General features: G+C 36.4%; 1 protein-coding gene across 1 annotated transcript in view; it reads right to left on the bottom strand.

The window, feature by feature from the left end:
* Nucleotides 1-14386, bottom strand: part of LOC114053992 (lipoxygenase homology domain-containing protein 1-like) — a 657625-nt gene that overhangs the window by 150451 nt on the left and 492788 nt on the right. Inside the window, 1 exon segment of the mRNA XM_027877094.1 lies at nt 562-716. Within this exon segment, the coding sequence (XP_027732895.1) occupies nt 562-716 (155 nt within the window).

The following is a 14386-nucleotide window of genomic DNA, read 5'->3' as shown; positions in this document are numbered from 1 at the left end:
AAATACTCTTCAGGGAAACACAAGGGACTTTAGGATCTCGGGAATGATTGTGGGTGATTTTCTTTCCCACTATGCCTCACTAGTACTTAAAGAAAAAAAAATAGCAACACACTTAAGCACTATGTCCTTCTGGATATTCTTGTCCTCATATTATAAAAATGAAAACTTTAAAGTAATACACTAACTGAATTCTGATTTTTCTTATTCTGCATCTATAGCTATAGATATCTCTTCCCCTCTTTTTGATCTCATCCACAGCAATCCCCTCTGGACCGTCTTTGTTCTGTTCCCATCTAATTTGCTCACCATTTAATACTGGTTGTATAGCTATCAGTGTTGTTGTCTAACCTTCCTACTAGATTGTAAGCTCCAAGAGGACAGGGACCTGTGTTTATCTATACTTTGTTAGCACATCCAGCATCTAGCATAGTGTTCTGTGTACATTCAAAACTACTTGCTGAGTGTTGAATGAATGAACATAATATAGACTCCATGTAACCCCATGTAAATGAGAAATAGCAAATCAAAGCACTTATTTAATAAGTAATATTTTTGTTTTACCTGTCCCCTGGAAAAAGCAATTGAGCTATTTCTTGAATTGGTAAGCCATCTTTTCCCAGAATCACCTCTTTCTCCTTTTATGTAAATATAAGCCTGGCCAGCGGCATCTGCATTCTTCACATCTCCAGTGTGTATCTGGACAGAGTATTCCATAACTACAAGAAAGAAAAATAAAGAAAAAAAGTCACCAGAGAAAATTTTTAAATATGTGTCATTTTGTTCTACAGTGTATGGATGTCTTTGGCTCATTAGTCCTATGAATAAATTTGGCTAGGAGTAAAAAAAGCTATTTGATATAGGAGAGAAAGCAATGAAGAGTAAGTCACTTCATTCTGGATTTACTGCATAGCAGACAAATAATTTTTCCTTTTCCATCAATCAATTTTTCAACTGATAAAGTAGACACAAACTGCAATCACCAGATAAGACTTAAAAAAGCCACCACCTAGCTAAAAGTACCTAACATTTTGTTTCTACATGAAAATAGCCAAGGCTACAGTTTCCATTATCAAGGAGTAAAAATAGTATTTTCTGCTTATGTAAAATATGTGACGCTTAACATTTACACAAGCAGAAAATGTCATTTTGCTATGCTGCAGTGAAGACTGTAGGCTTGGTTATTTTGAAGAGGAAATAAAATGCATTTTACCAACTCTGAAAATGCTCAGATTTAAACCAATAAATGATTATATGAAATTTTATATTAAAAGTACAAGTGTATAGCAAAAGGAGTTGTTTTCTTTTTTTTTTTCTGACAAGATCACAGCCTTCCTTAAGAGTTTAACATTCTAACCTTGCAAGGCCATTGTAAGAGTTAGGGATAATTATTCTTTTCAGAGAAAAACAGCATATCTTCCAACAAAAATAAGGCCAATACTAGAGAATATGATTAGCAGTCAATTGATCTTAACATGTTTTTGAAGTCTTTATAAGCCTGCATATTTCAGTTTTATATTTTAAATGTTATCAATTAAGCCATGAGACTCCATTTATTTTCACTAGCTATCTCCCCCATGTCTTGAACTCTCTCTCTCCCCATCTCCAGTGCCTAGCTTCCCTGGTTTCCTTCAGATCCCAACTAAAATCCCATTTTCAACAAGAAGCCCTTACAGAACCCCATAATGGTAGTGTCTTCCCTCTGTTAATTATCTCCACACTGTATTTACCTCATTTGGACAGAATTTTTTGCATGTTCTTCAATTAGAAACAAATGAACTCCTTGAGATCAGGGACTGTATTTTACCTTTCTTTGTATCCCCAGTACTTGACAAGGTGACTAGCACATATTAGGTACTTAATAAATGGTTGTTGATTTGATTAGGGAGGTCAAATGGTAAGATCTTGATCATTTGAGATATGCCAGTGTGGCATGCATATCCATAGCTCAAATGGGAAGTGTTTTGAAAAAATCTGACCCCTATGTTCATGATTTGAGAAAAGTAAACAGACAACTTTTTTTTTAAATGATTACATTTTACCTTTAAGGAAACATTATGCTTTTCTATTCCCTATAAGGTAAGTGGTGAGAGTCAACGAAGAGGTATATCACAAAATAAATAACATAGATTACTAATAGCTACCTTAAAAGTGTTCAAACTCTAGTAGTTAAATAAATGTGAATTAACACAACTCCAAGATACTACTTTACACCCATCAAATTGGCAAAATTAAACAAGATAACATTCAATACTGGTAGGACCTTAGAGAAACAGGCTTATTATTATACTGCTGGTAAAGCTGTAAATTGGGACAATCCATTTGAAGAGCAATAAGGTGTCACATAGTAAGAGACACAAAATTATTCACATAATTGACCCTATGATCCCACTATTAGGACAATAGCTTAAGGATGTTGTTGACATGGGGGAACAGGAAAAGGCCTATCAGTACAAAAATGACCATTCACATCACAATGTCTCTTCTACATGGAGAACATAACTTATTTCAGCATACAGTTGTGAGAATCAAATGAAATAAATTACATAAAGTACTTTGCAAACCAAAAATAATATATAAATTTCATCTAATAATACACTCTTCTCCATAAACTAACAAATGAAAATTCCTCATACTACTAACAGATATTAACAATCAAACCAATAAACTGTATTGGAAATAGAACAGTATTACAGGGGAAGAACTAAAACAAAAAAACTATTACCCATAATCACCTATACATCACATGTATCCATGAGTATTTGAGAATTTTTTTTTATTTTAGACTTAAATACACAATAAAAAGAGAAAACATAAACAAATAAAAAGTAAGAAAAGGAAAAAAAGTATTAACGTGTACAGCAGAATGTAAGAGGATCAAAATACATAGCAATAAATTTCCATTTCAAGAAAGCATATATAATAAATATTATGCATTGTGTTGAGAGCTATCGATCTTTGCTTCCTTGTAAGTATTCTTTTATTCTGTACTGTGCATTCTTTATTTTGTTCTTTTTTCCCCTTCCTTCTCTACATCCCTGCCGAGATATTTATATATAGATACATACATACACATGTACATATATACACATACATACATATATACATATATATAAACATATACTTTCCCTAACAAATTCTACTCCTGATCTCTGTTTTATGTTTGTGTATACTTCTTATATCCTAATCCTCCTGACTCCTCTACTTTACTTCCACCTTGACCTCCTATTACTTACCCTATCACCCCTCCAAAGATCCCTCCCTTATCCTCTCATTCCCATAAATCTAAACACCCTTCTATACCCTGCCCTTAACCTATTCCCTCACCCTCCCTTCTAGAGATCCCTCCCTAATCCTCTCCCCCTTCCCAATCCCCTTTAACATTTATTTCTTTCTAAATTTAGAAAACTTTTATACTTTATAGATCTAAATGTGTAGTTCACGCTTGAATCCATTCCCAGTGAAAGTAGGTTTCCAGAACTAATAGCCCTCCTCCCCCAACTAATTCCTCTGTGTTGGTTCTTCCTCTCACACCTTATTTGTATAATTACCTTTTTTTTTGGCAATTGGGGTTAAGTGACTTGCCCAGGGTCACATAGCTAGTAGGTGTCAAGTGTTAGGTCTGAGGTCGGATTGGAACTCAGGTCCTCCTGACTTCAGGGTCGGTGCTCTTTCCTCTGCGCCACCTCGCTTCCCCAAGATAATTACTTTTTAGCTATTTCTGAAGAGTTTTACTTTTTAAAGTCGTATCATACTCAGGTATCTCCCAATCTTTCTTATGAACTACCAAATTACTAATAACAATCTTGGACATATGTTTTACATTTTATATATAAAAGGTAAACAAACAGTCTGTCTTTATTGAGTCCCTTGTAATTAGTCTTTGGTATGTACCTTATATTTCTCTTGGCTCTTGTACGTCAGATCCTCTATTAAGTTTTTTTTAAGTGCTGTAAGTCATTAAATATTCATTTTTTTCATTCAGGATTATGCTTAGCTTTGCTGGGTATGACATTTTCAGCCAGAACCCCAGTTCTTTTGTTCTTTGATAATACAGTGTTCCAAGACTTGTGATCTTTCAGTGTCACCACTGCTAGGTCTTGTGTGAGTCTAATTGTGGCACTGCCATATTTAAATTGTCTTTTTTTCTTGTTTTTCATAATATTTTATCCTTGAGCTGGGGTTTCAGAATCTTATTATAATATTCCTGTGGGTTTTCCTCATAGGATCTCTTTTAGGAGGTGATCAGTGAATTTTCTCTATTTCTACTTTCCCCTCTTATTCTAATGCTTCAGGACAATTTTCTTTAACTATTTCTTATATTCTTGTATTAAGATTCTTTTTTTGTTCATAGTTTTCAGGTAGTTATTCTTATATTTTCTCTTCTTAATCTGTTCTCCAGATTGTTTTTTTAATAATTAATTTTAGTTTTCAATATTCACTTCCATAAGATTTTGAGTTTTAAAATTTCTCCCCCTCTTTCTCTTCCTCCCTCCCCAAGACAGTGTGCAATCTGATATAGGCTCTACTTATACATTCATATTAAAGATATTTTCACATTAGTCATGATGTAAAGAATAATTAGAACTAATGGGAGGAGCCATGAGAAAGAAGAAACAAAACAAAACAACAAAAGAAAGGAGAGCAATTAGTATGCTTCCATCTTCATTTAGACTCCAGAGTTCTTTCTCTGGATGTAGACAGCATCTTCCATTGTGAGTTTTTTGGAGTTGTCTTAGATCCTTGCATTGCTGAGAAGACCTAAGTCTGTCAAAGTCAGTCATCTTACAATGTGGCTGTTACCATATACAATGTATTTCTCGTTCTGCTCATTTCACTCAGCATCAGTTTGTATACATCTTTCCAGGTTTTTAAACAACATATTATAAGATTATAATAATCCTATATATATATATATAATATCCTAATATAGGATATAATATATCCTATATATAAAATATTATAATAATCCTTAATCCACTCTGCTATACACTTCTCTCTTATGGGAGAGTTCATCCCATTCAGATTCAGTTATGATTACTATCTGTATCTTTCTCTCCATCCTATCCCCCCATTTATGCTTTTCTTTCTCCTTTCTCTCTTTCCCTCCTCACTAGTGTTTTGCTTTTGCCCACTGCCTCCCTCAGTCTGACCTACCTTCTATCAACCCCATCCCTTTTCTTCCCCTATACCCTTACTACTTCTTCTCTCCCTTCTATCCACCTCTCCCTATTCTTTCCTCTTTCCCCTCTTACTTCCTATAAAGTTAGATTTCTATACCTAACTCACAATTCTATTCCCTCTTTGATCCAAATCTGATAAGAGTGAGGTACAAACAATGCTCATCTCCCTCCCTTCTTTCCTTCTACTGTAATAGGTTTGTGTGCCTTTTCATGTGATGTAATTTACCCCAGTCTGCCTTGTCCTTTCCTCTTCCCCCAGAATAATCCCTTTTCACCACTTAATTAGATTTTTTTTAGCATCACATCAAAATCAACTTATACCCACACCCTCTGTCTATGTATATCCCTTTTTAAATGTCATAATAACAATACAGTTCTCAAGAGTTACAAGTGCCATCTTCCCTTGAAAGAATGTCAACAATTTGCCCTTATTGATAACCTGTTGTTGTTTTTTTCTTTCCTGTTTACCTTTTTATGCCTCTCTTGAGTCTTGTATTTGAAGATCAAATTTTCTGTTGAGCTCTGGTCTTTTCATCAGGAAGGTTTAGAAGTCCCCTATTTTGTTGATTGTCAATCTCCTTCCCTGACAGATTATGCTCAATTTCACTGGGTTGTAATTTCCTTGGTTGTAATCCAAGCTTCTTTGCCTTATGGAATATTATATTCCATGCCTTCTGATCTTTTAATGTAGAAGCTGCAAGGTCCTGAGTAATCCTGACTGTAGTTCCATGATATTTAAATTGTTTCTTTCTGGCTGCTTGCAGTATTTTCCCTTTGACCTGGTAATTTTGGGATTTGGCTATAAGATGCCTTGGCATTTCCAATTTGGAATCTCTTTCAGGAAGAGATGAGTGGATTCTTTCAATGACTATTTTACCTTCTAGTTTTAGGACCTCAGGGCAATTTTTGTTGATGATTTCCTGAAAGATGCTGTCCAGGCTCTTTTTTCAACCTGGTTTTTAGGTAGACTGATAATTTTTAAATTGTCTCTCCTGGATCTATTTTCCAGGTCAGTTGTTTTACCAATGAGGTATTTTACATTTTTTCTATTTTTTTTCATTCTTTTGTCTCTGACCGATTCTTGATATCTCATAGAGTCATTAGCTTCCACTTGCCCAATTCTAATTTTTAATGAATTGTTTCCTTCTATTAGATTTTGTACCTCCTTTTCCATTTGGCCCAATTTTCTTTTTGAAGAGTTCTCTTCAGTGAATTTTTGTGCATCCTTTTCCATTTGACTAATTCTACTTTTTACTTTTTAAGGACTTGTTTTCCTCAGAGTACGTTTGTTTGTTTGTTTGTTTTTTCCCAATTTGGTCAATTGTATTTTTAAGGATTTGTCTTCCATAGTCAATTTTTGTCCTTCCTTTTCATTTGTCCTTCAAATATCCTTCCATTTCATTGCATATCTCCTTCCTTTTCCAAGTTATTGACTCTCTCTTGTATACCTCTCAATGCTTTCCCCAATTTTCCTTCTACTTCTCTTATTTGACTTTTAAAATCCTTCTTGAGCTTCTAACCTTCCAAGAGGCTTCTTGGGCTTGAGACCAGTTCACATTCCCCTTAGAGGTTTCAGATGTAGGTATATTAACAATGTTGTCCTCTTCTGAATTTGTGTCTTGATCACCCCTGTCCCCCATAATAAGAATCTATGGGTATTGTCTGTTTCTGCTTTCTGCTCATGGTATTTGCTTATTTCCTGGCTTTTAAAGTTTAATTCCCCTGCTGGATTTCAGAGGGCACTGACCCAAGATTCTTGTGCTGGGAGCTCAGGAACTGATCACTGGTTTTGTGTGCTGGGGAGTCAGGTGCTGGCAGCTTTGAGGCTGTAGGGTTTTGGTAGCTTACCTGGTGCTGAGCTGGTGTCAGCAGAACTGTAACTCTCAAGGTGGGGGTAGGGAGTCTGGTCCTTGGAGGATGCCTGCTCACCTGGGCTTCTTTAAAGTACTTGAATGTTTGGCTGCTGGAGGATGTCTGCCAGCCTGGAGTTGTGCCAAAGGCCTTTGGGAGTCCTGGTGTTGGTGCTTGCCTACTCTACTACCCTGGAGCTCAGGATCTGCCCCTGGTTTCCCAAGGTGGGGCTTGCCACCAGCTTGCTGGGATGCCTCCTCTCCTGTACTGCTCCCCCTCCCCCAGAGCAATGGAGCCTTTGCCGTTAATCCCCCAAGCTTCCTGGGCTACAAGACTACTGCACCCAATCTTTCTGCTGGCTCAATTGTTCCAGGATTTTTCCTGGGATAATATTTTCTGGGTTTTCAGAAATCAATTAGGGAGGGTGAGAGAGATTTCTTACTCTGCCATCTTGCTTCCCAGAAGTCCTCAACTGTTTTTTTCTTATGAGCTATTTCACATTCTTTTCTATTTTTTCATTCTTTCTATTTTATTTTATTATTTATTGATCTCTGATAACTTCATTGACTTCCCCTTGCCCAATTCTGATTTTCAAGGAATTGTTTTCTTCCTTAAGATTCTGGATCTCATTTTCTAACTGGTTAACTTTCTTTTCATAATCTTCCTGCTTTTCTTGAATTGTTCTTTTTTTTTTTAGTTTTTCCTCAATCTCTCTCATTTGATTTTTAAAGTCTTTTTTTTAAGTTCTTCTATGAATTCTTTTTGAGCAGGTGATTCTTTGACATTACTCAAAGAAAAAGGATTCTTTGCTTCAATATCCTCCTCTGAAGATGAACCCCAGTCTTGTCTATTCCCAAAGTAACTTTCTATGGTTGGATTGTTTCTCTCTTGCCTACATTTTTTTTTATTTGTAGTACCTTAGTTTTTGTAATCACCTCCAATCTTGGGGGATGGTGCCTCTGGCCTCAGATCCTCCTTTAGTTTTCCCCTTCGCTCTGGAACCAAAACCAAGACCTCCAGTCTCCTATAAGTGCCCTCTTGGCATTCCCACTCCAATGCTTTTGCACTCAATGGGTTTGTACTGGTTCCATCTTGCCCCTGTTGCATCTCCGTAGCAAGATAGGTCTGGCATTTCTTGTCAGCAGAGGTTCTCTCAATCTTCCTTGGCTCAGATGCCCAACTCCTCTCACTGTCTCAGGGGTAAAAGTTCCTGTGGCTGGGGCCAAGACAGCCTCCAAACCCAGCTAACCCCGGAGCTTGCTGATTATTGTTTAAGTGGTCCTAGCCTGGAAGTCTTTATTCTTCACAGGGACCAAAACTTGGTCTGGGATTTTTCTTCCAGTCTTCTCCAATTGTCCCAGAAAGACCCCTGTTCTGTCCCTAGTCTTATTTATTTTTATCTCTATATTTTTGCCCTGAAGTGCTATTTTATCTCATTTGTTGGGGAAAATCTTCAGAGCTTGGAATTTTCTGACCTACTCCACCATCTTCCCAGAATCCTTTCATGAACAACATTTTAAATAGATGCTATCACACTGAATACTTATAATATCCAAACTATGTGTAATGAAAAGTTTTTAAAATATAGAGTTCTAGCTTAAGAAATCAAAACCCTCTGGGAACAAAATGACATCACCTTAATCCTCTCTGCTATTGGGGTTGTCCTCAATTTGGTTTAAAAAACTCTATGGGAGATAAGATTTTATGTCACTATTTGTATTCTGTTGCAAAAAGAAAGTATACATTTTACGCAACTGTGAAATAGTTCACAGAACATTAAATGTAAGAAAAAAAAAGCTCAATAATGATGTCCCAAGATTATGTTTCTGTGAGTTCCATTGAAAACTATGAAAAAAAGATTAAATGAAAACATGATGATGATAAATGTAACTGATTATAATGGTCATGATAGCAAAAACAACTGGAAATAACATATGTGCCTAAAGTTTGAAGAATAGATTAAAAATTATAGCATAAGAATATATTATTGTTCCACAGCATCATAAGTAGGAATATGAAAAAAATAAACAAATACAGGAACTTATAGGAAGTGATGCAAAATGAAGGAAACAATTACAATATATATAGCAATAAATAGGTAAATTTAAAAACAATAAAATGATAGCAATGAAATACAGAAAAATATAGAGCAAAAACAATCCAGAAGGGAATCTGGAAGTAAACAGGACTATTTGGTTGCTATTTTGTTAAAGTTAATAGATTATTTAAAACTGTAAATAGAAAAAAATTATGGTGCCACATTCATTTTTTAAATTTTCATTTACATTTTGAAAAGTTTTTGTTTATTGTTGGTTGCTATGTTTATGATAAATCACTTTAAAGGAAGATTATTACTTCAGTCATCTTTATACTTCTTAAAGACAAAAAATAAACATAGTTTTTTTTTCTCATTGGAGATGAGTTGAAAATGGGAGGAGGAAGAAAGGAAAGAGAAATAGGGCAGGATAGTGAGGGGGAGAAAGAATAGGAAAAGAAAGAAGAGAAATTTACAGACCTATCTGTGAAAGAGTAAATCAGAATTTATGCATATATACACAGACACCCATACACATAACAAGCAGTTCTAATGTGTTTGGTTTTGAAAACTACCTAATAATCTGTTTTTGACCACATTTCTTATGTTTTCCTGCCATAAGATTTGGTAGATCAGATATAAAGCATCATTTTGCCATTCTCTTTTATTAATATTCATTTATTCTTTAACTTCAATCAGTAAAACCTCATACTTTACACACAATAATTCTACTCAGTGATTGAATAACATTGTGATGGTTATTAATGCCTACTCTGTGTACCTCTTCTTAAAATGTACCCACTTTATCCAATTGAATTCCCTCAAGATAGTGGTCTCATAATGTTAATTAGTCATTCCTTTTGGTTTTGGCCATTTTACTACTTGCCACTTCCTTGCCAAGATTTAGTCCAGGATCTAATCTCAGACCTCTCAATTAAATGACTCCAAAATGACTTCACTTTCCCAGAAGGCTCTTACTTCATTTACTTAAATATTTATCTGAGCAAAGAAGAGCATCCAGGCTAAGCCCTGTGGCTTCACTGATGTTCTGGAACCTAGTGTTACAGGAAGGATGGTTTAATCATTTAGAAAAATGATGGTTCTATTATTTGAGCTTTGTTTGTAATTTCCTTCTTTTCAAATTTTAAGTAGAATCAAGGGTGAAAATCTAAGAAGACTACTGTGACCCTGGATCCTGGGAAAGGGAACTGAAGTTTGGACCTGCTGGTTAAGACAGACATGCATGCACACATGTATACATACCTGCAGGCATATGTACTTATGTATATCTGTATAACACGCACGTTAAAGTGGACAAATTTATACACATTCATTGTGTTTATAAAAGGGGTTATTATAATGGCATTGCTTTAGGAAGTCACAGAGAACATATGTGAAGGACAAAATTGGTAGGCCAAAAGGAAACAAACTTGAAGAAAAAGAGGACTTACATAATGTACATTTTGCAGAGAATAAGAATTGGACTCATCTCTAAATCCTCCAAGTTATGTGAAGAAATAAAAATGGAAGGCACAAAGTCATTCCCATCAGATTTCTCTCATCAATAAGCTAAAGTAAGCAACACTAGACTTAGCAGTGACTGGACAAGAGCCTCAATTGACTCATACTTCTCCTATCTAATGACTATCATATATCCATATCTTATTCCCCTAATCCTATGTTTGTGGAGGCAAAACCCTTACCCCATTACTATTCTGCACTCTCTAATCCCCTAGCTCATCCTCCCTCCTCCATGGTTCCTTGACTGTTCTCTTCCATTGTTCTTTCTAGAACCCTGGTTCTATTATTGTTATTTTTTTATTTTGGGTAGGCAGTGGGGTTAAGTGACTTGCCCAGGGTCCCACAGCTAGTAAGTGTTATGTGTCTGAGGCAGAATTTGAACTCAGGTCTTCCTGAATCCAGGGCCGGTGCTCTATCCATTGTGTCACCTAGCTGCCCCAACTGCACCACCTAGCTGCCCCTCCTGACTCTATTATTAACAAACTACCTTTTCCCTAGATCTCTCCATTTCAGACTCCTCCCACCTCTCTTGCCTTCTCTGTATTTTCTCAGTTTGTCCATAAAACTGTCTACCTCTTTCCTTTTGGCATCAAGCTTGAAAACCTTGCTTGGGTCTGAAGGTTTGTGTGATGCAGATTCCACTTTTGTTATTCCTGGCCATCCTCTCTCATGCTAGACATGCTTCTTCTCATCTATGCCACAAATTGAAATATAAAGAGCTATTGGAACACTCCTGGATCTCCTCAGCCATTCCCACACCATTAATATGCCATTATTTCTGTAATCTCTCCCCGATCTGTCTATACCACTCAATTCACATTCTTGCTACTTCAACCAATTACTCTCTAGTTCACTGTCCCTCATTTCTCTAGGAATTTAATGCCTATATGATCTGCGCCACATCTGCTACTCTACCACAATTCTACATTTCATATTTGAGGCATCAATATACTTTCAAAGAACTTTCTCAACACCTTCCAAACTTCTTTACTATTTTTGTGGACACTGCTAACATCTGAATCACTCCTGTATATAACCACAGAGCAAGCCTTGACTCCTCTCTCTTTCACATCCAATATTCAATAATATTCCAAGCCCAATTGTTTCTCTCTATCCAGTGTATTTTTATATCTGTTCTCTTCCCTCCAACCAATATGTTAATCACCGTACTTATGGTCTTCACTGCCCATCTCCTGGAGTAAAATAATAGCCTCCTAATGCGTCACTTGCTTTCAGTCTCTATCCTATCCAATCTACTCTTTACCTAACTACAAAAATAATATTCTTAAGGCACATATATGACCATCCCACAACCCACCCCTGCAAAAGAATCTTCAAAGGCTTTCCTTTGTCTCTAGGTTGAAAAAAAAATCCATAGCCAAGCATTAACAGGAGCCTGATTTCCTCTTTTCTCTCCAGTGTAGTTTCCCATTACTTCCATTCATGAACCTCATGTTCCAGTCAATCTGTTCCCTGAACTTAACATTCTATCTGTCAACTCTGTCCATTCAGACAGTTTCACACATTCCTTGGATGGCCTCTCTGCATATCTTTCTTCTCTATCACTGTCTCTCTCTGCTATTTGTACTTATTTTACCTGTTTACAGGTAATAGAGTGGATAGAGCATCAAGCCTGCCATCAGAAGACTCATCTTGAGTTCAAATCTGACTTTAGAAACTTACTAGTTATGTGAGCAAGTCACTCAACCTTGTTTGTTTCCATTTCCTCATCTGTACAATGACCTGGAGAAGGAAATGGCAAACCACTCCAGTATTTTTTCCAAGAAAACCTAAAATGGGATCACAAAGAATCAGACATGACTGAACATCTTATACAGGGATTCATTCTATAATATGAGGGTCACTTTAAAAATGCTGTTGCAAAACCCTGGATTAACTTTGCCATTATAAGATGAAAACAGGTAATCTCGGGGCTGGGAGGGAGAGTGAATGTGACCTACTCAGAGTTTGTGGCAACACTTATTAGCTTTTTCACTCCTACCTTTCTGATTGTGGTAACAAAAATAGCCTTTGAAAAACTAGTTCCATAGGACATTTTAAATTTTTACTCTCCATCTATGAAGTCCTCTAATATTCTCCATGTAGCAGTCTAGAAAAACTTCTCTCCCATCCCTGCCAAAAGCATCCTGCCTTCCAGCTACTAAATTTCTAAATGGCACTAATCAGTGCTGAGTGCAGTTATTCTGATAAAACACTGATGCTCTGATTTGTCCACAACGAGAAACCTGGGAGTGAAGTTGAGAGCTAAATGAAGAAAAATCTCCTCTATGCACCCTTCCTGTTCTGTCCTGAATATAAATCCAGAGTGGGAGCTGACAATGTACACATAATGCCCTTTCCTATGTACCTCTAAGAGAAAGAAGAAGACATGTTTCCCAACCAGGCTCACTGCCAATCCCTTTGTCCTCCAATACTCCCTGCCCGCTTACTAATGTTGTGTTCATTTCCTGAAAGCACCACTTTTATCACACACTAATCAAAAGCATTCAATGACCCCTTAATGCCAACAACTCAAAATCCAAACTCCTCAGGCTGCCATTCAAGATCACTTACAATCTTTGTCTCCTTACCTCTCAAAACCTCTTTTTCTCCACTCCCTCACCCAGCTGTTCTACACTAGCCTCTTGGGTTTACTCTCTATCCCTCAAACTTACCTTTATTTCACCATATAAAGTATATGCTAGAGTTAGTTAGATGGCACAGTGGGTAGAGCACTGGGCTTGAAGTCAGGAAGACCTGAGTTCAAATCTGGTCTCAAATATCTATTAGCTGTATGACTCTGGGCAAGTCACTTAAGTCTACCTCAGGTTTCTTAACTGTAATCACAATAGCACCTCCCATGACTGTTGTAAGGATCAAATAAAATAATATTTGTAATGCACTTAGCACAGTGCCTAGCAACTCTGTGCTCACAATATTCTCTTTGTAGGAAATTATTTTCCCTTTTTCACCATCTCTGCCTCTATAAAATAATATTAAGTAATATCATTAGGAAGATAGGGGGAATAGAGGGGAACAGTTGTCAAGAAAGGCCTTTCGTAGGAAGTGACATCTGAGCTGTGATTTGAAGGAATCCAGCAACACTGAGTCAGAGTCTGGGAAAAGGATCAAATGTTTAAAGGCCAGGACACAGAACAAAAGCACACAATATAGCAAGTTTCAATCAATCAAATGAAAACCCTACCAGTTCAAAAGTAGACACTCCCAAGCAGTCCTACCTTTGAAAGAATTATGACTGATTTGAGAAAAATGTGTCCAAATAAACTGTGGGAAGCCAAGAACAAACACTGAAAGTTGTCAAATATTCAGGTACACAGGTGATGGCAAAATAAAATAAAATGCACACTAACATGTTTGTATTTTAAAATTTCTCTGCCACTCTTTCACAAGTGCGTGTTCATTTTGAGGAATAGGATGAAAGGATTCAGTTTCAAATATCGTGACATTTTATATCGTCATTTCTTAAATGCTTCTGAAATACCAAAAGATCACATGCTCAAGGAACATTCGAAAGGCCAATTGTGCAGATCAGGAACAAAATTAAACTTGGAAAGATATTTATGAGAAAAAGCAGAGGGGTCCCTCTCTCCTATTCATTCTTCTAATGAAGAGAAGGCCTCTGCATAATAAAAAGATTATACGGTCAGAAATAAGGTTTTTATAATTTTCATGAGGTACCTATAAATGAAAAAAAAAAAAAACAAAAACAAAACAAAACCCAAGAATCCAAAGAATCAGCAGAAAAGATTCTCAGCCTGTGTTAGTAGTAGGTTATACT

The sequence above is a fragment of the Vombatus ursinus genome, unplaced genomic scaffold, assembly GCF_900497805.2.
Source record: "Vombatus ursinus unplaced genomic scaffold, bare-nosed wombat genome assembly UNPS02014812.1, whole genome shotgun sequence".
NCBI lineage: Eukaryota > Metazoa > Chordata > Mammalia > Diprotodontia > Vombatidae > Vombatus > Vombatus ursinus.
Note: the sequence above shows the minus strand (reverse complement) of the source record. Positions and strands in the feature narration are given on the sequence as shown.